General features: G+C 43.1%; 1 protein-coding gene across 1 annotated transcript in view; it reads right to left on the reverse strand.

The window, feature by feature from the left end:
* The window catches only part of STX2 (syntaxin 2), a 46,268-nt gene that overhangs the window by 17,912 nt on the left and 2,962 nt on the right, over positions 1-25,394 (reverse strand). The window contains 2 exon segments of the mRNA XM_030583162.1: positions 15,600-15,699; positions 19,473-19,547. Of these exon segments, the coding sequence (XP_030439022.1) occupies positions 15,600-15,699; positions 19,473-19,547 (175 nt within the window).

The following is a 25,394-nucleotide window of genomic DNA, read 5'->3' on the forward strand; positions in this document are numbered from 1 at the left end:
GGAAATCTGAAACAGTAGGCATCATGATCTTTGTTGTATTATGTATTAAGACAAGATTTTATATAAAGTCAAACAAACAAAAGCTTAAAGTATAGATGGCTCTGTGCCATATTTCTTCCTGAATGCTGGTACAATTATATGAGGAAAAAAAGTTACTGAATTTACAAAAACAATTATTTGTCAGAAAAAGTTTGAGCTGTAATGTTTGATTGCTGATATGATCACGTAGTGGATAGGGGTGAGTGAATAGTGGATTTTTTGGCTCTCGGTACTAGTATTCCTCCCCACCCCAAAATGGCCACTTTGGATGCTTTTCACCCTTTTTAGGGCTTTTTAAAAAATTGGTCAAATATCAATCTGAAATGAAACATTTTGAAACTAAATGTTTTGATCCTTGATGAAAAATTCAGTCAAAACCTTTTGCTGAATTCGACAAATAGATGTCAGGACCTGAGAAGTTCTCTCCTTTCCTCTTCCTTCCCTCCCTCCCCCCCCCCCCAAAAAAAACCAAACCAAACCCAAACCCAAAAAACCTAAGAACACAAGAACGGCCATACTGGGTCAGACTAATGGTCCATCTAGCTCTGAATCTTGTCTTCCGATAGTGGCCAATGCCAGGTGCTTCAGAGGGAATGAACAGAACAGGTAATCTTTGAGTGAGCCATCCGTTATCATCCACTCCTACCTTTGGGCAGTCAGAGGCTAGAGACACCAGAGCATGGTGTTGCACCCCTTACTGTTTTGGCAAATAGCCACTGATGTACCTAACCTCCATGAACTTTATTCTTTTTTGAACCCAGTTATACTTTTGGCCTTCACAACATCCCTTGGCAACGAGTTCCACACATTGACTGTGTGTTGTACAAAGAAGTACTTTCTTATGTTTGTTTTAAGCCTACTGCCTATTAATTCCATTGGGTGACCCCCGGTTCTTCTGTTATGTGAAGTGGTAAACAATACTTCCTTTTTCACTTTCTCACCAGTCATGATTTTATAGACCTCTATCATATTTACTCCTTAGTCGCCTCCTGTCTAAGCTGAAAAGTCCCAGTCTTTTTAATCTCTCCTCATATGAAAGCTGTTCCACACCCTTAATTTTTGTTGTCCTTTTCTGTACTTTTTCCATTTCTAATCTATCATTTTTGGGATGGGGTGACTAGAACTGCATGCAGTTTTCAAGGTTCAGGCATACCATGTCTTATTACCTATACCTTTCCTAATGGTTTGTAACATTGTTATCTTTTTTGATTGCTGCTGCTGCACACACAGTTAGTTCTGTGAAAACATCCGCTAAAATGATTTGAAATTTTTGTTTTAAGTTGTAAAGCTAATTTAGATACTATCATTTTGTACATATAGTTGGAATTATGTTTTCCCAATATGCATTACTGTGCATTTATCAACATGAAATTTCATCTGCCATTTTATTGCCAAGTCAATCAGTATTGTGAGATCCCTTTGTAATTCTTTGCAGTCTAATTTGGACTTATCTATCTTGAGTAATTTTGTATCATCTGAAAGTTTTGCCACCTCGCTGTTAATCCCTTTTTCCAGATCATTTATGAATATGTTGAAAAGCACTGGTCACAGAACAGATCTCTATTTATTGCTCTCCATTCTGAAACTGACAATTTATTCCTACCCTTTGTTTCCTTCTTTTAACCAGTTATGGATACAAGCGAGGATGTTCCATCTTATCCCATGACTGTTTACTCTGCTTAAGAGCCTTTGGTGAGGGACCTTGTCAAAGGCTTTCTGAAAGTCCAAGTACGCTATATCTACCGGAGCACCCCTGTCCACATGTTTGTTAACCGATTGGTGAGGCACGATTTCCCTTTACAAAAGCCATGTTGACTCTTAATCATTAAATCATGTTCATCTATGTATCTGATAATTTTGTTCTTTACTATAGTTTCAACTAATCTGCCTGCTACTCAAATTAGGTTTACCAGACTAATTACCCAGATTGCCTCTGGAGCCTTTTTTTAAAATTTCTTGTCACATCAGCTATCTTGCAGTCATCTGGTACAGAAGCTGATTTAAGTGTAGGTTACATATCAGTTAGCAGTTCTGCAATTTCATATGCGAGTTCCTTCCGTACTCTTTGATGAATACCATCTGGTCCTGGTAACTTATTACTGTTTAATTTATTAATTTGTTCCAATACCTTCTCTACTGACACCTCAATCTGAGGCAGTTTCTCAGATTCCCACACCTGAACCATTCTTTTTAGGTGAAAATTTCCCTCACATCCTCTGCAGTGAAGATCGATGCAAAGAACTCATTAAACTTCTCTGCAATGGGCTTATCTTCTCTGAGTGCTCCTTTAGCACTTCAATCGTCTAGTAGTCCCACTTATTATTTGGCAGTTTCCTATTTTTAATGTACTTAAATAATTCTTACTGTTAGGTTTTGATTCTTTTTCTAGCTGCTCTTAAAATTCTTTTTTTGGCCTGTCCAATTATAGTACTTGTCAAAAAACATTTCGTCCAACTCTAGATTTGGGTGATCTAGAAAATGAGGAACTAGAAGATAAAGGAATCTTACAAAACAAAAAGTCTTTAGAAAATATAGTTGACACTGCATAATTGCCATGGTTGTATACATTTATATTTCCTTAGGAGATGTCCCTCAGAGGCATCCATGGAGGAAGGGAGAAGATATCAGAAAGTTGTGTTGTATAAAGGCTTTTTTAACAAAAACCAAGAGTGTTCGGAGAAATCCTAGTGAAAACAAATCAGAAATAAACACAAGTAATTCCCGAACCTCATGAAGTTTATATCAGGTGCACATGTAACTTAATTTTCCCTGTATCAACTGTAAGTGATATATATTTTTGTATATATTCCCATAACAGAAGACAGAATTTATTTGTAATATTATACTACCCAGTGTGAACCTTCATTTGAATTCATATTAAAGCTATTAAAGAAGCAAATATGTTTCTTACATAATTCTAAGACAAATTTAAGAAAACAAAGGACAGAAAATAAACATGCAAGTTACCAGATTTAGTGTGATGTTGTTCACTATTTTCAAATAATAAAGCTAGCTACTTGTCTTTTACTGCGTAATTTAATTTGATAAGTTTTAGTTGTACCACTGAGTACTGTAATTTCCATAAGTAAAAGCATATAAAGTTGGCCCTAACTATATTTCTCTTCTGGAGAACTAGGTTCAAGTCTGATGAGACAGTAATTAAATGATGTTTCAGGTTGCAAGTAGTAGTTAGAATAAATTTCTGGAAATGTTTAGTAACATCTTTTAAAAAACCTGTGATCCTAATTAACAATACATATGCAGAACTAAAGATTAAAACCTATCAGACAAATTCTGCTCTTAAGATAAAAAACAGGTATTACAGCTATGTAAGTTAGATACCACCCTGTAGTAAGCCCACACAAACTTGAGTTTCTCATTCTTCTTTCCCTCTTCCCCTCACTCATCTTACATTTGAAATTTAAACTCATGTCTTTCAAAGAGAAAAAACAAAAGTAATATAAAAACCCTCCCCTCAGAGAAAACTATTGTGTGTTTTTGGAAACTAATTGAAACTATACAGCTTTCTTCACATATTTTTTTCCCTTAGTTTCCCATTTCCTCCAGGCATAATACACAGCTTTTCTAAACTTTACCGCCACCATAAAAAAAGTGAAACATACTCCTTTCACACAGCAACTTCATCGCAGGACAGTATAAATGAACTCTTTATTTTGTCACGCACTTGTGGCTCATGTAAAATCCAGTTAGCTTTTATTTTTAACTCAAAATGCCTTTTCCATCTTCTACAGCTGCAATATTATTGGAACAAAATTAAAGCAGTTTCTTACCCAACACTGCTTTCCCTGGTGCCTACTAACTCTTTTCAGTAAGGGGTCAGCATCTTACAGAAACAGCCACCCTCACCCAGCAGCTGTAGCTCCAAAATAGCCAATTTGTAACTTGCAACTATTTGTTGCATCTCCTCCTGTAACAGGAACCAGTTATTATTCCCCACCCACCAAATCTTCTGCTTTCTTCTTGCTGTCATCAACTACCTGCTATGGGCCTGAGTCACCACTGCATTACTCCAGTTTTCGTGAAGTTACGTTGCCATAAAAGCATGAAGTTACAGCAGATTAAAACGAGAAATGCAGAGGTGAATCAAGCCCTAAATCTGCATCTACAGTGAAAATGTCAAGGAAGTTTCATATCATTGCTCCAGCATTTGTGAAAATTCACTGCTGCTGGTAGCCACCAGTTTGTGGGAAAAATCAAAGGGAAACACAAGCCCTTTGTGAATATGTACATACACAGTAAGTTCAGTTGGCACAGGCAGACACAGAAAAGCAAAGATTCCTTGGGTGAGACACAAGACTAGTGCATACATCAACCAAACAAAATACTAATGTTCTGGCAAAATTAAATTAAATAGGAAGTTAAATCTACTAATGTCCACTGTGACAGACCCAGACCAGTGGGGTACAGGAGTCTGGTAGAGGACAAATATGCTGGTCACTGGCAGGGTTAGCTATAGGCACCAGCAAAACAAGCAGGTGCTTGGGGCAGCACATTTCTAGGGGGCGACATTTTGGCCATCCTTTTTGTCTCTCTCTCTCTCTTTTTTTTTTTTAAACTCACTTCCTCCCCTCTCATAACCCTGCAGAAGCACAGCCATGGGGATCCAGCATGGGAGCTGAGAACCCACGGGACCCTGGGAGCTGTAGTTCCTTGCCTAACTCCCTGCCTATAGAGCCAGCCCTGGAGCAGGGAAAGAACTACATTTCCCAGCAATCCCTTGGCAGCTATCAACAGGAAAGGGCGGGGTAAGAAGTGAGGTAGGTGAGCCATGCTGCGAGTCAAAAGGGGTGGCACTGTGAATGAGGAACAAGTGTGCCCAAGGAGTAGAAGGCTTTGCCCCAGATATCCCCTTCAGAAGACTTCCCCAGACTGCATTAGGGATACTGGTGTGACCTCACCTTGCAGCCCACAAAGAATTAATTGGGTGGACTAAATGGACAGTGCCCTTCTATAGCTGAAGCCTAGCAAGGGACGTACCTGGATCCCACTAGAATTTAAAATGAAAAGTAAGGGAGGGGAGGCTCTGCTAGGGGATTTTGGCAGCTTTAGATACAGTACCAGGCATGTAGGAGGATGTCCACTTCTGAGCCATGGAAGCAGAAATTGACTTTTCCTTTCCAGATTTAGCTAATATTCAGAAAGGGACTCTAGCACCTGCCTTCCAGATTTGAACACCCTCAAAAGTCAGGAGTACTCAAGCTCAGTTTGGGCAGCTGTTACTTCATTTCTCCCAAATCAAATATACTGATCCACTGTAACTTGCTGTAGAAAAAGTAGGATAAGAAATGAAGAAGCAAGAAATGCTTCCCAGTGGTTTCTAGAACTGGAATTGCTGTTTTCAACAGCTATTGCCCTTTAAAAAAAAAAAAGTTTTATTTGTTTAAAAGGAAAAGAGTGATATTGCATTGGCAAATTCCCCATAGAAAGAAAGAGTGGAACAAAAGAATAATAAAGGCACCTCAACTTTTCCTCATTTATATAGGACAGTCTTATAACATGCATCCAGATATTCTCCAATCACACAAGCTGAAAATTGTTCCACTTTACTGCAGTTCTGTAACCATATGGGAATCAATCTTGTCTGTGTTCTGTGCACATCCAAAATTACTGCTGAATGACCCGCCCTGGGAGCGAGTTACCAGTGATCCAGGGCTGGGACAGCAGGAGGGTGCAGGTTGCGGGGGAGAGCCCAGGGCTGGGGTGGGGGGAGGGCACTGGTGGGGCGGAAAGGAGGGAGCCCAGGACTGGGGCAGAAGGGGAGTGCAGGGGGGGAAGCCCAGGGCTGCAGTGGGGCAGCCAAAAATTGTTTTGCTTGGGGCGGCAAAGAAACCTAGAGCCGGCCCTGGTCACTGGATGAGTAGTTTTCTGTTCCCTGAGTGACCAGAGCAGGGGCTGCACTAGAGTAATCAGGAACCTGCTAGAACCAATTAAGGCAGACAGGCTGATTAGAACACCTGCAGCCAATCAAGGCAGGCTAATCAGGGCACCTGAGTTTAAAAAGGACCTCAGTTTGTGGTGAGTGTGAGAAGAGCTGGGAGCAAGCGGTAAACAGAGCTGAGAGGGAGAGCTGCTACAGGACTGAGGAGTACATACATTATCAGAAACCAGGAGGAAGGTCCTGTAGTGAGGATAAAGAAGGTGTTTGGAGGAGACCATGGGGAAGTAGCCCAGGGAGTTGTAGCTGTCATGCAAATATTACAGGAGGCACTATAGACAGCTGCACTCCACAGGGCCCTGGGCTGGAACTGAGAGTAAAGGGTGGGCCCAGGTTCCCCCTCAAACCTCCCAACTCCTGATCAGACACAGGAGGAGTTGACCCAGACTGTGGGTTCCACCAAAGGGGAAGATCACTGAGGTGAGCAAATCTGCCAATAAGAGCAGGACCCACCAAGGTAGAGGAGGAACTTTGTCACACCACATAGGAGTAAGGATATTTTGAGTTCTCATATAATGTTGCTTGTGGTAACAAATGGGAAAATAATCTAAGCTAAAATTATTTTAACAAGGCAAACAAACAAACTGTATTGCTGATAAACACTTAGATAAATTTTGTTTAAATGAAACTGATCACTCAAATAGTAATGTTATAACCAAGAAAGCTGAGAGCTACGTATGCTCAAACTTGTAATGTCACAGGATTGAGATTCAATGGAAGGCACGCAAGGAAGGATCCTGGATGTCCAAATTCAAAGTCGTTCTTTTAACTTTCATTATTTTTGAAGAGCCTATGTGATTTCACATTAGGAGCAGGTTAGTGTTTGTTTGTCATGGCAGATCTTCAGGCTTAGGATACTTTACAAATAAACTCACTAACCAAATCAAGTCACAGCAATTCAAATCTAGTTCATTAAGAAGGTTACTTTAAAAAAAATAGGATTTACTTTTTGGTCCAAATTTAAAGTTCACCAACTTAAAGGGCACCAAGTTTTTAATCAAGGGAAATTTTCAAATAGTTTTTTCCCCTTATAAATAGTGAATTCTATACTTCTGTCCATCACCGATTCATTGTTTTGCCCCAATCACATCACTGTACCAGGCACTGCCCATTTTTCACTAGAGAATACTGTATACAGTCTAATAAGGACAGATTTAGCTAAGCCTCTACAGTGAATCTTGGCACAGACAGCTATAATTAGCTTATGAATAATACCATTAGAGACATTAACGGGTGAGATTGCCAAAGCAGCCTAGATTACTTGAGAGCACAAGCCTCACTGAAAGGTAGCAGGACTTGTGCTAAGTCACTTAGGCATTTTGGAAACTCTGGTCAACATTGCTGAACTCGCAAAAAGGAGTGAAAAGTGCATTTTTTTTAAAAAAATGTAGAATGCATACAAGTGATGTTTTAGGCAACTGCATTGTAACAAGGCAGCTTTTTTTAAAATATGCAGTATTACAGTTTTAACAAGTTTCTCAATGCTTGCTCTGTCTGCATCTTCCACTGATTTTGAAGGCAACTTTATATTATAAAGACTATCTCACCAATGACCGCACATTGACTCCTGCATGTGAAAACAGTATCCAGCTATTAATAACACTTCACTAATTACAGTACGTGTATGAGAGAAACATTGAGTAAAAGTAAATGTTACCAGTACCATTCAAATGAAAGCAGTGTCTTATGCAGTATAATTTTCTTTGCAATACACACACAGACGTTATTGTAAATATTCAGGATGAAAACTGAAAGTTTTCAAAGATTAAGGATTCACAAATGGACAAAACAGTAATTTTTCACTACTGAAAAGTAGTTTGTCTACACAACTACAAATGCAAAACATGCATGTAGGCAGTGATACTGAAATTAAGTATCCCTGATCCTTTCGTCCATTAAAAAGTGTGTTACACACTTTAGCGAAGGAAGCTTCAAAACAAATTTAAGACAGGGATTACCAATGTGACTATTTTGGGTCGATTCTCAGGTCCAGTAAGACCCATTTGGGCTACTGACAGTGCAAAGGGGCTGTAAAGCTGGTCTAAGAGGCCAGCTAAGGATTCTGCCAGTATAGGGTTAAATCCTCAACTGGCATATCCAACCCTACACCAGCCTTAGAACCATTGGGATAAGGAGTGTGGCCAGAGTGCTTCAATGATCCCCACCTGCCAGAATGGCCATCAAGGCGGACAATGCAGCTAAGAGCAACCGTGAGACTGTTCTAAATTCAACCTGGAGTTAATTCAGGCCCCTGCCACTCCTTAAATGTAGATTTGCACCCAGCCCCTACCTTGATTCTTATGTCAAATACAGCTCAGTATGATCCAAGAACTGTGCCCATCTTATTTACATATCTTCTAAAAAGTCTTTATCTTGAAGCCTGCCAACCATGTACATTGCCAGTTTATGTAATTATGTGCACCTATCACTGTTTCCTGCATCCTTCTGCCTCCAAATATTCCAACACTTTGTTCAAACCCATTTGTTGAGTCTCTAAATTAGAGATCAAGTACTTTGGAGGCAAGGACTGCCTCTAAGGTATGTGTTTGTACTGGGTCCAGAACAATGGCGTAATCATCATCGTGATTAGTGACTTCTTAGAAAACCAATGTGATGAGGTTTAAGCAGTTATTTAGCAGCAACTAGTTTTGAAGACTCATTACATGCTATGATGTGAACAGAGCCCTTCTCCATCTAGTTTAAATTAAAAAAAATACTTAAAGAAAAAAAAGACAGTTACTCACCTTTGTTACTGTTGTTCTTCGAGATGTTTTGCTCATATCCATTCCAGTTAGGTGTGCGCGCCGCGCATGCACATTCGTCGGAAGATTTTTACCCTAGCAACTCCGGTGGGCCGGCAGGTCGCCCCCTAGAGTGGTGCTGGCATGGCGCCTGATATATACCCCTGCCGGCCCGCCCGCTCCTCAGTTCCTTCTTGCCAGCTACTCCGACAGTTGGGAAGGAGGGCGGGTGTGGAATGGATATGAGCAACACATCTCGAAGAACAGTTACAAAGGTGAGTAACCGTCTTTTCTTCTTTGAGTGATTGCTCATATCCATTCCAGTCAGGTGAATCCCAAGCCTTACCTAGGCGGTGAGGTCGGAGTGAGAAGTCGCGGCGTGAAGCACTGCGGAGCCGAAGGCCGCGTCATCTCTGGACTGCTGGACCAGGGCATAATGGGAAGCGAAAGTATGAACGGAGAACTAGATCGCTGCCCTACAGATCTCCTGGATGGGGACGTTGGCGAGGAAAGCTGTCGATGAGGCTTGAGCCCTGGTAGAGTGCGCAGTCACGTGACCCGGAGGGATACGAGCCAAGTCATAACAGTCTCGGATACAGGACGTTACTCATGAGGAGATTCTTTGAGAGGAAATGAGTAACCCTTTTGACACGTTCCGCTACCGCAACAAAGAGTTGGGGGGATTTGCGGAATGGTTTGGTTCTCTCTATATAAAAGGCGAGCGCCCGACGGACGTCCAGTGAGTGAAGCTGCTGCTCCCTGCGGGACGAGTGGGGTTTCGGGAAAAAGACAGGGAGAAAGATCTCCTGGTTGACATGAAAGGCCAAGACCACCTTGGGGAGAAAGGCTGGGTGCGGTCTCAGCTGCACCTTGTCCCTGTGGAACACAGTATACGGGGGATCTACCGTGAGTGCCCGGAGCTCCGACACCTGTCTGGCTGAGGTGATGGCCACCAGGAAGGCAATCTTCCAGGAGAGAAAGAGCAGGGAGCAAGTCGCTAATGGCTCAAACGGAGGGGACATGAGCCGGGTCAGAACTAGGTTCAGGTCCCAGGAAGAGGTAGGCCGTAGAACCTGGGGGTAGAGACGCTCCAAGCCTTTAAGGAATCTAGTCACCATAGGGTGAGAGAACACCGAGCGGCCATCCCCCCCCCCCCGGGTGAAAGGTGGAGATGGCTGCCAGGTGAACCTGGAGAGATGATATCGCCAGGCCCTGTTGCTTGAGAGACCAGATGTAGTCTAGGATATTGGCAATGGAGATCTTGGTGGGAAGGAAACCCCGTTCCGCGCACCAACAGGTGAAGCGCTTCCATTTGGCTGAATACGTTGCTCTAGTGGAAGGCTTCCTGCTGCCCAGGAGCACCTGCCGCACTGGGGTAGAGCAGCGGAGTTCAGACCGGGTCAGCCACTCAGGAGCCACGCCATGAAGTGCAGTGATTGCAGGTCTGGGTGACGTAGCCTGCCGTGGTCCTGGGTGATCAGGTCCAGGTGAAGAGGCAGGTCCAGGGTCGGCCCGAGACAGGTCCAGCAACATGGAGTACCAATGTTGCCTGGGCCATGCTGGAGCTATCAAGATCAAGCGAGCCCTATCCCTGCGCACCTGCAGAAGGACCTTGTGGACGAGCAGGAACGGAGGGAATGCGTAGAACAGATGTGTCGTCCACAGAATAAGGAAGGCATCTGCTACCGAACCGGGTTCCCGGTCTTGAAAGGAGCAGAACATCTGGCACTTCCTGTTCCCACGGGACGCGAAGAGGTCCACTCAGGGACATCCCCACCTCTGGAAGAGTGAAAGGGCGACATCTGGGCAAAGGGACCACTCGTGGGAAAGGAGGGATCTGCTCAGATGATCCGCCAGCATGTTCCAAACCCCGGGGAGGAAGGATGCGATGAGGTGAATGGAGTGAGCTATGCAGAAGTCCCAGAGTCTCACGGTCTCCTGACACAGGGCAGAAGACCTCGTGCCGCCCTGCTTGTTGATATAATACATGGTCGTTATGTTGTCGGTGAATACCGAGACACAGCGACCCCGAAGTTGATGATGGAATGTTTGGCAAGCAAGGCGGACTGCCCTCAATTCCCGTACGTTGATGTGGAGGGCCAGTTTGTGGGGTGACCACCGGCCTTGGGTCTGCAGGGTTCCGAGATGGGCCCCTCAACCTTGATCTGACGCATCCATTGTCAGGGACACCGAGGGCTGGGGCGGATGGAACGGTAGCCCCGCGCACACCACGGACTGGTCCAGCCACCACTGCAGGGAACCTAATATGTCCTGAGGAACGATAACAATCGCATCCAGAAGGTGCCTGGTCAGACGGTACTGACTGATGAGCCAGGACTGGAGGGGCCTCATGCGAAGCCGTGCATACCCCATGACAAACGTGCAGGCCGCCATGTGGCCCAATAGAGTCAGGCACGTGCGTATGGAGGTCAAGGGTGCTGCCTGCAGTCGTCGTATGATGGCCGTCAAGATCTGGAACCTTAATAGAGGAAGAACAGCTCTGGCCAGAGTAGAGTCCAGAAGGGCTCCTATAAACTCTATTCGCTGAGTGGGGATTAGTGTTGACTTTTCTATATTGAGAATTAGACCCAAGCTCGCAAAAAGACTGCTGACCATGCGGATGTGGCTGAGGACTTGAGCCTCTGATGATCCCCTTATCAGCCAGTCGTTGAGGTACGGAAATACATGTATATGACTGCGACGAAGGTGGGCGACAACTACAGCCATACATTTGGTGAACACCCTCAGGGCCGTGGAGAGGCCGAACGGGAGGATCACGAATTGATAGTGGCAGCGGTTGACCACGAACCGAAGGAACCGTCTGTGTGGTGGGAAGATGGCTATATGAAAGTATGCGTCTTGCATGTTGAGGGTGACGTACCACTCTCCAGGATCCAAGGATGGGATAATGGTCCCCAAGGATACCATACAGAACTTCAACTTCACCACGTACCTGTTGAGTTCCCGCAGGTCGAGGATAGGCCTGAGGCCTCCCTTGGCTTTGGGGATCAGAAAGTAACAGGAATAAAACCCTTTGCCCCGCTCGGCTTCTGGAACCTCCTCTACGGCTCCTTTGTCGAGGAGCATTCGCACCTCCTGAAGGAGGAGTTGCTCGTGAGAGGGGTCCCTGAAGAGGGACGAGGGAGGGTGTCAAACAAACTGCAGATGGTATCCAGCTTGCAATGTGCGTAAGACCCATCGGTTGGATGTTAGTCGGGATCACGCCAAGAGGAAAAACGAAAGACGGTTGGAAAAGGGAAGGGACGGATCCGGGAGGGAAACTGGTGCAGCGTCCTCGGGCGCACCTTCAAAATGAAGGTTTCGGGCCAGAGGGAGCCTTGGAGGAGCTCTGGTTTTGCCCTCCTTGGTTGCCCGATTGTCTACGCCGGCAGTTCCTACTTCGACGTCTGGCGAAGTCCTGCCTCTGGCAGGATTGGGGGTAAGGCCGGCGTTGTTGTTGAGGCCAGAAGGGTCTGCGCTGGGTGACTGGTGTGTGCATCCCCAGGAAGCGCATAATGACCCTATTGTCTTTAAGGCTTTGTAGCCTGGGGTCCGTCTTGTTCGAGAACAGGCCCTGGCCTTCAAACGGGAGATCCTGTATGGTGTACTGGAGTTCCGGAGGAAGGCCAGAGACCTGTAGCCAGGAAATTCGGCGCATGGTAACGCCAGAAGCTAGAGTCCTGGCGGCCAAATCTGTGGCGTCCAAAGATGCTTGCAGGGAAGTTCTTGCTATTTTCTTGCCCTCGTCAAGGATCGCCGCGAATTCCTGACGCGCATCTTGCGGAAGCAACTCCTTGAATTTGTCCGCTGCCGCCCAGGTGTTGTAAGTGTAGTGGCTAAGGAGAGCTTGTTGATTGGACACCCGAAGCTGGAGGGCGCCCGCAGAATAGACCTTTCGGCCGAGCAGGTCCATGCGCCTCGCTTCCTTAGACTTTGGTGCCGGGGCCTGTTGGCTGTGACGCTCCCTCTCGTTCACAGATTGTATGACGAGGGAGCACGGAGGCGGGTGAACATAGAGATACTCATACCCTTTTGAGGGCACCATGTATTTGCGTTCCATGGCGCGTGGGGAACGGACGCCGGTGACTGCCAGATGGTAGTGGCATTGGCCTGAATGGTCCGGATAAAGGGAAGGGCAACCCGAGTGGGTGCATCTGCAGATAATATGCTCACCACCGGATCCTCAATTTCAGAGACCTCCTCAGCCTGTGAGTTCATGTTCTGCGCCACGCGCCTGAGGAGGTCCTGATGCGCCCTGAGGTCGAGCGGAGGAGGACTGGTGGATGTTGTTCCAGCCACTGCCTCATCCGGGGAGGATGATGAGGAGACATCTAGCAGGAGGCTCCATCTGGAGCAGTGTCTCCGGCTCTGGAGGGAGATCGGGATCCCGATGGTGAGATAACCCCTCCTCTGCAGGGGAAGGGGGAGGACGAGACTATGTGGCCTCCGGAGCCCTGTGTTCAGATGACGTTGAACGCGGGGGAACCTGCTGAGGCCCTTGGGCTTGATGATATGCCCAGGGAGTCCAGAAGCCCCACTGCTGTGGTCCATGCTGCTGAGGGGGTGGGGATCATGGAAGAGAGCAGCAGGCCTGTCAGCGTCCATAGCGTACGTGCTGTCTGAGAGGAGACAGATGGCTGTCGGGACAGCCAGGGTGGAGCCGAACGGGACTGATACGGGTCCCTCGGTCTAGACGGCGGAGACCTCCTTGGTACCGGGGACCGGTGCCGGGATCAAGACCGGGACCTGCCACCAGCGCGGTGCCGGGAGGTCGACCGGGATGTAGAACGCCGACGATGGGAGCGGCTTCTCGAATCTAGGCGGCGGTAGCGGTGGCTCGAGCCAGAGCAGTGCTGGGAGTATCGGGACCGTCGTGAAAAGAACCGGCGCTGCGAGTACGACCAGTACCGCTGCGGAGAGCGGTGCCGGGACTGCGAGCGGCGCCCTGATCGAGATCGTCCATGGTGCTGGGACCGTGATGGGGATCGGTGCTGGCTTGGTGACACCGGAGACGGTGCTCGCATGGCTACAGGCTTGCCTTTTGATTGTAGAACGCGCACCGGAGGCACTGGGGGTTGAGGCAGCGTAGGCTCAGTCAATGCGATCAGGTCCCGAGCCAAAGCAAATGTCTCCGGCGTCGAGGGGCCATTAGCTCAACCCCAGATCTTATGGGGGAGCTGTGAGGGACCGGACTCGATGGACCTCCCGGGCCCAGAGTCAACGGAATCCCTGTCATCGGTGCCGCGGCAGCAGTTGGTGCCGAGCACTCTGTTCGAGTCTGCTTGGCTGGAGTGGCAGACGTCAAAGGCCTTGCATCGGGGCCCAGTGCCAGGGAGGGCCGGTGCTGAGGCATTTTCCTGGAGCCGACACGGAGCCGGCGCTCGGCGTCGAGGCTGGAGGGTTAAGCGCTGCTTCCATTAGGAGGCTCTTTAAGCGCTGACCCCTCTCCTTCTTTGTTCTTGGCTTAAATGCCTTACAAATGCGGCACTTTTCGGAGATATGCAATTCCCCAAGGCACTTCAAGCAGGCATCGTGGGGATCGCTCATTGGCATCGGCTTCTTGAAGGCTGAGCACTGTCTGAACCCTGGCGAACCGGGCATGAGCCCGGTGCCGGGCGCGGGGGAGGGCTAGAGTCCAAGCCCGCTAACTATATACAACAAGTAATACAAATATCAACAAATATTATAAACTCTAACTACAACTATAACTATATACAACTAGTAGAACAACGAGATAATGGAGAGCTAGCAACGTGGAGGACAGCTATGCCGCGCTCCACAGTTCCAACGACCGACATGGCGGTAAGAAGGAACTGAGGAGCGGGCGGGCCGGCAGGGGCATATATCAGGCGCCATGCCGGCGCCACTCTAGGGGGCAACCTTCCGGCTCACCGGAGTTGCTAGGGTAAAAATCTTCCGATGAACGTCCACGCGCTGCGCGCACACCTAACTGGGATGGATATGAGCAATCACTCGAAGAAGAACCCTTCTTCCCCACCCCCGCATCATGAATTGATACTAATTCATTTAAAAACAAATAAAGGGGGAAAACAGAACTCTGACCAAAAGAAACTTTAGAACAGAATACCAGTTGGTAGAAAATGTCTACTAGCGAATGGAAAGAAATCAGCTTAGAAACTTCTACTCGCATCCAAAAGTATATAATTTTAGTAGTCTTGCTATCCTCTATATAATGAATACTTATATTAACATTTTATTCTGTGATTTGTTTTGCTCTCAACATCACAAATGTCTCTTTCCCTATGGTCCACCTTCAATATATCTGGTAAGTGTGTTCCTTTGATAAATGAGATCAAGGTGGTGGGCAGCTTTCCCTGAAGACAAAGTTTTTTGTTCTGAAAGTGCACCTTTGTCTCTAAGCTGAGGGCTACTACTTCCCAAGTTGGTGCTCCTGATCTGGGACTTGACCATTACTGAAGACCTGTAAAGCACCTTCAGTGGGACAGTAGGTTCTCATTGTTGGAAAATGGAGGAAGGAGTATCAGTCTCACAGTTCCACCAATGTGTCCTTGCCTTGAGATGTGAGGCACTTTCAGACAGAAAAGAAATGTCTTTGAGTTACTGCTTTTAGAAATTGATTAGGTTAAGTTTTAGACTAGCTTCTTGAAGAATTATGGAAAATTTTTTGAAGACATTCCGTTTTCCAAATAGGATCTTAAAGCTGAAATGGGCAACTTCAATTTATTTATATCTGAGGTGTAAAAAAATGTACATTTCATAAATTTTGCAACATTCATCTCCTACTTAAAAGTTCTCAGTGAATATGGCTGCATACCCATTAAGAGTACTCATTCAGGATAACTATCCATACATATCAAATATCTAAAAAGTAAAATACTTACTGCCTTCAGGATTTGGTGCAGACAAGATAATGCTGTGTTTCTTCTTAACTTCTTCCACATTTTGTGCTATTTTAGCTATATTGTTTCTGAGTTCCTCAACCTACAGGGAAAGAAATGTGGCAATAAAAATGCTTGAAAATATTTGCTACCAACAGATTAGGAAGAAGAAATGCATCTTTGATTCTAAGAATTTCTGGAGTGAAAGGATAACTAGTCATTAGGATTGTCAAAAGTAAGGAAATACCATACCATAAGGCGGTCAAAAGAAAAAAAATCAGTATTGTAGATTCTTATAATACAAACCAAAGTTATTCAAATTTGAATACCAGGAACAAATGCTGATGGGCCAATAAAACATAACATGAGAAAACGCAAAGAACCTTCTACATCTCAGGAGCAATGAGTCATGATTTGTCTTTCCCAGACTTAGGGTACATCCAATTATCCCTTTTTTCCAAATATATACCAGATTTTAATCAGTATTTTAAACACAGATGATATAAAAAAATTAAGGTTTAAAAAACTACATGCTTAACATTAAGATCTGTAGGTAGGGTCAGGAAGAATCTTTCTAACCCCCTCCACATCAATATTGCACAATGAAGTACATTATGGAGGTTGTTATTCCTCTGAAGCATCTGGCATTAGTAATTACTTAGAACAGTATACTTTGTCACTTCCAGCATGAAAATTCCTACATCCCTGAAACTGAAGGCAAGATACAGTAAAGGACGTTACTTTGAAGTTTTTACCAAACAAATCTGACTTACGTATTTTGGGTTGGATTTTTTTGTACTGTGAACAGACTATTTCAAAGATCTTTCTTTTACAGTGTACATTGAAGTCATGGGAACCTCAAGGACTTAGTAGTGAGTTGACTTACCCTGAGGACCTGTTTGTGACACCAGTTCAGAAAATATTTCCTATTCAGATAAGCAATCAATCATATCCTTAACCATGTTTTAAACAAACCCATCCCTATAGAGGGCAACACTTAAAGGTGTTTAAGAGCTTGCCTAGTGGGTGTCACCCAGGTGTGACTACATGTGAAATATGAATACATAGTCAATATTAATAAATTCAGATACAAAATTATACATGCATACAAATAGGATGATATTCAGCAAATTATAATTTTTCCAATGACACCTTACATGCCCCATCTTGTATAAAATGCATCATAATGATGCCATAATCACATCCTATCATCATTATGAAGAATGTGGGGTGCAGTGTCACAAGGTGAACTAAACAAAAGTTGAGCATCTTGACTGGCTGGAGTCTTCTAGAAAAAACACTGTATATCTTTATTCGTATACCAGGCCATCAATGTATATGGTGGTTAACAAAGCACATTCAACAAGTTAAAAGTCTCGGTTCTTGCCACCAAAGAGTTTACGATCTAAACTGACTAGATAATACACACAAATTAACTCAAATGAGAGTCGGGGGAGACAGAAGAGGGTTCACGGTAATTATATCTCTCCTCCTCCAAAGAGGAGATACACAGCCCTCAACAAACAAAAGTATTACAGCTATTAAATCCCAAACACGTCCCCACCCTCAACAAAGCAAACAACCCACATTAAATGCTCATGTAAATTAACCCCCCATTCCTCCCCCTCAACAATAGTCCCTTTACCTAACCCCCGCACCCACATCCCCAGCCAAAGCTTGCTGATAATATGAAAAGTTCTATGCTAAGAAGTGATGATATGTCATCACATCTCTGTAGATGTCCCTCCCATTCCTGCTCAGTTCCTTCTAATCACCCTGCTGCTACTTCAGCCCACTGTGTTTGCTGCAGAGAGGAGGGACCACCTGCCCCCTCTCCTCCAGTGAGATCTGGGAATCTGTAATGCTCTTGGGAGGAAGGGGGCAGCATGCCTGAAAACATTTTGATTGGTTGTAATCTTCTGAAACAGCAGCAGTTAGAAAAAGAACTGAATGGCTACTGGCTGACTAAAATACAAGAGATACTTCATAATCTAGACAGCATGCCAGAAGTAGTAAGACATTAATAACAGTGACATAATAAATTATTCAGAGTCAGGAAAAACCAAAATAATTTGTATGGATTTTTTTTTTCTAAATATGAAGAAACTTAAGCCAAGTTCAAATTCTGTTCTTAGTACATGGCACATGTAGAAATACTTTTTGAATTATGTGTTCAGCTATGGTCAAAGACAGATTATTGAAGTAAAAGAAAAAAAGGGAAAACTAGTCTGCATCAAATTTCTTGTGTGCATTCTCCTTCGACTTCATCTGAAGCATGGAGTCTTTTGACAATGGTAGTGATCTCAGTGACAATAAAAGTGATGCTAATTCCATTTCTTCATCATCTAAAAAGAACTTTACTACTCCACCTGTTTCAGTATAATAAATTCCAACTCCTGGAAAGTTTTCATATGTTCATTATATTGCTATTAGAAGGTTTTTGGATAGACAATCCCACAACCAGAAGAGTGAACTTAATTGTACATTTGCTAGAGGTATTCATGACAGCAATACACCATTTTATATACTTAAATTTAAAAAAAACTTAAGTTTAAAAAAAAACAAAAAAAAACTGACAATGCTTTTCACTTTTGATACATGATGAGAAAGTTGTCAGATCTTCAACATCACCAGAGGAAAAAGTGCATCATATGCACAGCACATGATTACACAGAAGGTGTGGACACTCTTATCAACAAAGCTGAAGTAGTTTTAATATTAGCTGCACTGTCGGTCATCTCATCATGTATCAAAAGTGAAAAGCATTGTCAGTTTTTTTTTGTTTTTTTTTAAACTTAAGTACCAGCAGCCATTTTTCAGCATCATTTAGTGCAGCACACAATTTCATCCACACTGAATGAGCTGGTCATACTCAGTGGGCTTCTTCAATTAAATGTCTCAAAGATTTTCAGATATGTAAGAAGGTCCTTTAACCAGCTACTACTGAAAAAGTGGTGGCTAAGTGGCCACCAATGAATAATCTGCACTGATATTCTTGACCACGATGTCTTCTGGATGCAAAACTCAAAATTAATTTTACTGCTTGAACCCACAGCTCAGTCCTTTCAGAATATGGAAAATGATAATTCTACATTTTTCATACAAAGAATGAGTCCCTGAGTATTAAGTAAAATTTGTTAGAATACTGAACATAGATGATTTACAAAAGCAAATTCTTCGAACAGGATTAAAATATAATCCTGAAAAATACATAAGATTTTCTTGCTGAAAAATCTCTTGCTCTGTAGTATCTGTTCACATTTTTACTACAACTTTTTGCTTTAGCACTGAGCAGCACTTCTTAAAATAAATCAAATACATAACTACCACATGAGAGCTTCCATCCATCTGTAACAATGGAAAGCTTCTCTCACTTACATGATCTACCCGAAGTACATGCTAGGTATATGTGTTCACCATATGTTACAGTAAGACTGATGAAATCATAGCTATGTTTCTGCTTTACATTTCTAGAGGGAAGCTATGCAAGAGTCATTTTAGTAGGAAGTCCTGCAATACATTGGCAAATAGCAAAACTGAGAGTACTATTTGTTTGTTTTTGTATAGTGATTTTAGCCATCATGGTTACACTATAATTTCTGCAGTATTATTTTTATATAAATCGACATTTTCTTTATATCATGATGCCTCAACTTTTCCCTGACAAAGCTGGTTGATGTAACAAAAGGTAAGGCTTTGTTTATTTTGGATCATAAGGAAACAGGAATAATTTACAGAATATGGTATTAAAAGCTTTTTTTTTTAAAGTTGATTGATAAATACACAAATCAAGAGTTAAGGGAAGAACTATTACCAAGAGACACATTTTAAACTGATAAGTGTTGGAAAAATTATCTGACCCTTGTTTCATTTTACCTGCTGGAAGAAGTCATCCAAAAAATAATCTTTTTCAACAACAATAGTTGTCTCTCCATCTTCATCTTTTTCACACTGTAAAACAAAACCCAAAAAAGTTATTTAATTTGAGCATGCCTATGAAATGAAGCACAGGGATATGTTCTGAAGCAGAATTAAGCAACTAATTACTTCTAGTAAATAGTCATAACTTTGTTGCTGTGCCAAAGTACTACTGCTTTACCTTCTTTCCATTTACTTTCCATTCGAAATCTTCACCATAGCAGTCAACATTTACGAATGCTCACAAAAAACTTGCTTTTTTTTCCCCCAGCCAAAAATTCAGCAACATAAGCTAATGTTTCCTCTGCCATACTTATGATTCATGAGCAAGTAGAAACAACAGCTTCTGCTGCAACATAGACACATTGGGGAAATAGTTATACATCAAAAACTCTCTCATATGGTTACAGTTTAATATCGTTTCCCAATTAAACAATTCTTAGTGTACAGGTTAAAATCATAATATAAAAATCAAGTAGTTTATTTTATAGTAATATTTTTCTTTTTTCCCTTTTCTCAACAGAAAACATCCCAAAAAAGTTAGAAGTCACTGGGAAAATGTTACTATGGCCCAATCCTGCTAACATTTACGTACATGCTTAACTTTACTGTTTTCACTTGAGACTATTCACAGCAGTAGTTTAGCATATGCATAAACGTTTGCAGGATTTGGTCCAAAGTCTATCATTTGACTTCTTAAAATATTACACCTTTAACTATGTATGAGATAGGCTGGCTACGTGACAGTCAACTGGTGATAGGGAAAAAATGACAACTCTTCAGATATTATATTTGAAAGTTGTAAACACCCAGGAAATGTAGATAATACAATGGATTAAAACTAAGAGTAAAAGGATGAAATCAAGTAAAGTTTAGTAAGGAAAAAATCCTAATGATTATTATAAAACTATGGAAAAGTCTCCCATAGGAATTAGCAAAATCCTGACTGCTTGAGATATTTACAAACAGACAAATCAAAGCACTAAAAGATATCACAGGGATCCACTGTGCACTACTGTCAAATTTATTGTCCTATCTAATAGGCCTCTTCCATGTTCTTATGTATTTATGTGTAGTATCACCCATGATGTGTTAAGTGCTTTTCAAACACGTAAGAGCAAAGTTTCTGCTAAAAAGGGGCTCGTAATCTAAAAGAAACAAGCAGACACATTGGGGAAAACCACATCTGACCACTATAAATTTTCAAAAGCTAGAGGATATGTTCCCTTTACACAACATACCTCAGACCAAAAAGAAAAAGTCTATAAAATCCACAGTAGGTTATGATTCAGAACCACCACCACAACCAAAACAAAACCACACACCAAAAGTTGCAGTTTCTGTATCATAACCCACATTTTACAAAGATACTAATGGACTGACATAAGCACTGAAGGTATTTCCATGTGACAAAGACATTCACATCAGGTAGGACAACAGCCTGCTTCACTATGTTCCAGATATGAGGGCGTGTCAACTATTTTCACAAAAGCATGTGCCAAAAATGGTGCAACTGCCTTCTCCATAAACTAGTCAACCAAATCTCTGTTCAAGCCAAGAACATCTTAGCCAGGGGTGGGTAAACCTTTTGGCCTGACGGCCATATCGAGATTTCAAGACTGTATGGAGGCATGGTGTAGTGTATTAAATTTCTCCCTGTAGGAACGTGCGACTTACAGTGTACTGCTTATGGATGCCAGTCCTGGTGCTCTGAGTGGCATGGTAAGGAGGTTGGATAAGGGGCAGGAAACAGGGGCAGTTGGATAGGCATGGGAGTCTTGGGGGTCCTGTTATGGGGAGGGGGTGTGGATAGGGGTCAGGGCAGTCAGGGGGCGACTGGATGGGGCAGAGGTTCGGGGGGGGGACAGTCAGGGGACAGGGAACCGGGGTGGCTGAATAGGCATGGAAGTCCTGGGGGGGGCTGTCAGGGGGTAGAGATGTGAATAGGGATTGAGGTACTTGGGGGGGGGAGCAGGGGGGTTAGATAGGAGGTGGGGTCCCAGGGAGGCAGTTAGGGGTGGAGGCAGTCAGGGGACAAGGAACGGGGGGTTGGATGTTCTTGAGGGGCAGTTGGGGGAGGGGGAGATAGCAGATAGAGGGTGGGGCCAGGCTGTTTGGGGAGGCACAGCCTTCCCTACCCAGGTGTAGTGTATTAAATAGCTCCCCGTAGGAATGTAATACTTACTTACAGCTGCCAGTCCTGGTGCTCCACAAGTACCACATTCCTATGGAGAGCAATTTAATACACTACACCCGGCAGCTCTCTCAGCCCCGCTGCCCAGAGTGCTGGCGGCATGGCAAGCTGAGGCTGCAGGGGAGGGGGTGGGGGCTAGCCTCCCTGTCTGGGAGCTCAAGGGCCGGGCAGGACGCTCCCATGGGCCGGATGTGGCCCGCAGGCCGTAGTTTGCCCACCTCTGCCTTAGCCAATAGAAGAAAATGGTGTCAACCTTTGCTTATTACCTTTAGTTCTTGGGTGCTTCATTCAGAACTGACATCCTACAGTAATTCAGATGTTTGTTGAGCCCATCCAAGGCTATTAATGTATTATAAAAATTTTCTATAAAAGCCATTTTACCATTATACCAGTGTCCACTTAGGCCTACGCCCACTGATGACAAGATCTACTATATCTTTCCATCACTGCTTTATCATGTATGTTAAATGATAAATATCTTATTCAACATAAGGCCTAAAATATTACAGTAAAAGCTGTTTTGTGTTACCAGAAAATTCTATTAACTGGCATTTCTGACATTTCCCAATACAAATCTTCAATCTTGTAATCAGGACTAGTATATTTCTTAGGTTATGCAATTGTACATTCTGCACTCTTTTATGCAAAAGAGGCAGAAAACAAGCAAGCTGCTATCAGGGATTTATTCCAAAAAGAAAAAGCAGCTTCCAGGTTGTGTCATAGGGTCATTACAGATTCAGCCCAATCTCCCACTTCTTCTACATCTACAATGGTAATTGATGTCGATAATGATGACCCTGAGGCACTGCAAGATCCTGAAGTGCTTTCTGAATCATAAAAGAAAGATTAAATTATGTTCAGTATAGTTTTAGTGTTAAGTGTACTTCTAGTGATCTGGGTGTCCTCCATGCACTGCCCATAGTAATATGTAGTGTCATAAGATAACCTACTCTACAGAAAACTTTACCTGTATACCTAAGTGCTTCAAGAAACCAATCATTCTGCAGTGCAGTACTACTACTGGACTGGTGATTAGCTGTATACTATTTTAGTTTATTCATTTTATTGTATTCTAATTCTTTGAAAATTGGTATTCCATTGGTAAGTATAACTGTTAGTTAACCAGAATTTTTGACTAACTGGCACTCCCTGTTCCCCCACCATGCCGGAAAACAAAGCTTTTACTGTAATTGTGTCACAAATGATAAATGAAAGTTAATACTGTATTTCTACTATGGTTCTTTCTCCCCACAAATTCTGAGAAGCCACCTGAACCCAATGCCTATCCTAGCATCATAAGCAATCCAATTACCATGTTCAAGGGGAGCTATAATGTCCAAATTAAAATGAGCAGAAACTTACAGTTTGTTATCCTCCCTCCACAATGCTTTGAAGCAAGGATTCAACCTGTTAGTACGAAAAACACAGCATATTCTCCTAAATGTATTGAATATAAAATGAATTCTGAAAATGTATAAAAGAGCCTGTTTGTTTAGTTTGTGTGTTAAAACTGGATCATTAAGAAAGTTAGCATCTGAAGGATCTTAATAATGGAATACACAATCTTTAAACTTTCCATTTAGTTAAAACTCACTGAAACCTTGTGCAAAGGCTATAGCTGAAGTTGGGTTGCAATTAAGCTAATTTATTAACAACTGTGTTCCAGATAGGGCCCTACCAAATTCACAGTCCATTTTGGTCAGATTCGAGGTCAGAGGATTTTTAAAATAGTAAATTTCAAAGTTTCTGATATTTAAATCTGAAATTTCTCCCTTGCAGTGGGAGGGTGCTAGGCCTCAGAGAGAGCTATGTACTGGTGGATACTCTGAGGAGACTAACCCAAATTATGGATTATATGATAAAAAGCCTTGTAGCCCTGACGCTAGTTATGGGTTTTATGGTAAAGAGCCCCAAAACTCCTGCACTGTAACCAATTAAATGCCTAGTACAGGAGAGTATGGGAGATGGCAGGTAGCAACCCCTCCCCAGTGTTGAAGTTTAACAAAAGTTGCGGCCTAGTGCTTACTTGCATGCGTGTGTTCTCATTTTGCCGCTGTGTCCACATCAATTACTCGCTGTTCACTTTTAATTATCTCTTCATTAAGAGAGCTGTGCATTAAATATAACACTCCCGTAAGATTCCAGTTGGACAAACGTGGATAATGTCCTCTATTTATCCTACATCCACTGCTCCCATTAAAAATACTCGAGGCTTTTAGCCCTTTTTACCTTGGGCCAGGATCTGTTTACTGAATCTTTATTTTAGAATCTTAGACATCACCACACACATTGTTTAAGGCTGGTTCAGACTAGTGCAAATTAAGCACTTTGGACAGAGTGAATTGGTTCAAACTATACCTCTACCTCAATATAACGCTGTCCTTGGGAGCCAAAAAAAATCTAACCCTGTTATAGGTGAAACCGCATTATATGAAACTTGCTTTGATCCACTGGAGTACACAGGGGATGGGGAACAGGGAGGGTTGGGAGTGGGAGTCCCGGGGGACCTGTCGGGGGTAGGGATGTGGATAGGGGTCAGGAGGGCTGTCAGAGGACAGGGAGTAGGGGCGGGGCCTGGATAAGAGAGTGGGATCCCAGGGGCAATTAGAGGTGGGGGGTCCTGGGAGGGGGTGGTCAGGGGACAAGGAGCGGGGGGGGGTTAGATGGGTTGGGAGTTTTGAGTGGGGCAGTCAGGGGGTGGGGGCAGGCTTTTTCGGGAGGCACAGCCTTCCCTACCCAGCCCTCCATACAGTTGCACAACCCTGACGTGGCCCTCGGCCCAAAAAGTTTGCCACCCCTGCTATAGACAGTTTAATAGGTTTATCTGTATGTTTTTGCTTTCATCTACTAGTTAGAGATTCTGTAGAGATGATTTTAAAATATTTATTTTTTTTTAAACAAAGGAGCTAAGTAAACTGAATTCAAAGAATGCCGCCCAACTATTTTCTCTAAGCAAAGGCTTCCTGTCCGCAAGTCGAATGCTTTTGCATTTTCCCCACTGTTGCAATTCTACCAATTACCACAGTATTACAGGGATTTGTGGTTAATTTCTTCTTCTCCTTCACAACCAAATACTTCCACACAGATTTCACCAGTCATTAGTTAAATGTACATGAAGTAATTTATGTTAAGCTGCATTGTATTAAGAAACTATCAATATCTTCAGTTCTGTTCACCAAGTTACAATCCCTTTATATTTTAAAAATAAAGCATGGAAAAAAAATAGAAGTTTATTTCCCAAAGGCATCAGTTACACTGATAAGAATCACAGGATAAGTTCATGCAGATAGCAGGATGCATTTAACATGATGCAAACAAAGCTCAAAGTAGACATGACAGATAATAGGATAGTAAGCTTTACACCAAATTGAGAAAAAATACACTAAACATTTAGCTTCCTTAACAAAGATTCCTTTATATCTAGACTTTTTAGAATGACTATTTTTAAATAGAAAGAAAAAGGTTTGATCATTTTATTGAACAGATTATTAAATGCTCACTGGATTTTAAACCTTTATATTGAATGTGTATGCTGAGCTTGTTAACTGAATACAGACTATAAAAATACAAGATTTCTAAAATATTACTATTCCTTTGGTGGGGCAGGGAGAAGGAATCCAAGACCGAGTTGGAATAGGGTTAAAGATATTTAACACGAAGCTTTGGATTTGAGCTCCAGTGAAGTT

This window comes from Gopherus evgoodei, chromosome 13 (genome assembly GCF_007399415.2).
Source record: "Gopherus evgoodei ecotype Sinaloan lineage chromosome 13, rGopEvg1_v1.p, whole genome shotgun sequence".
NCBI lineage: Eukaryota > Metazoa > Chordata > Testudines > Testudinidae > Gopherus > Gopherus evgoodei.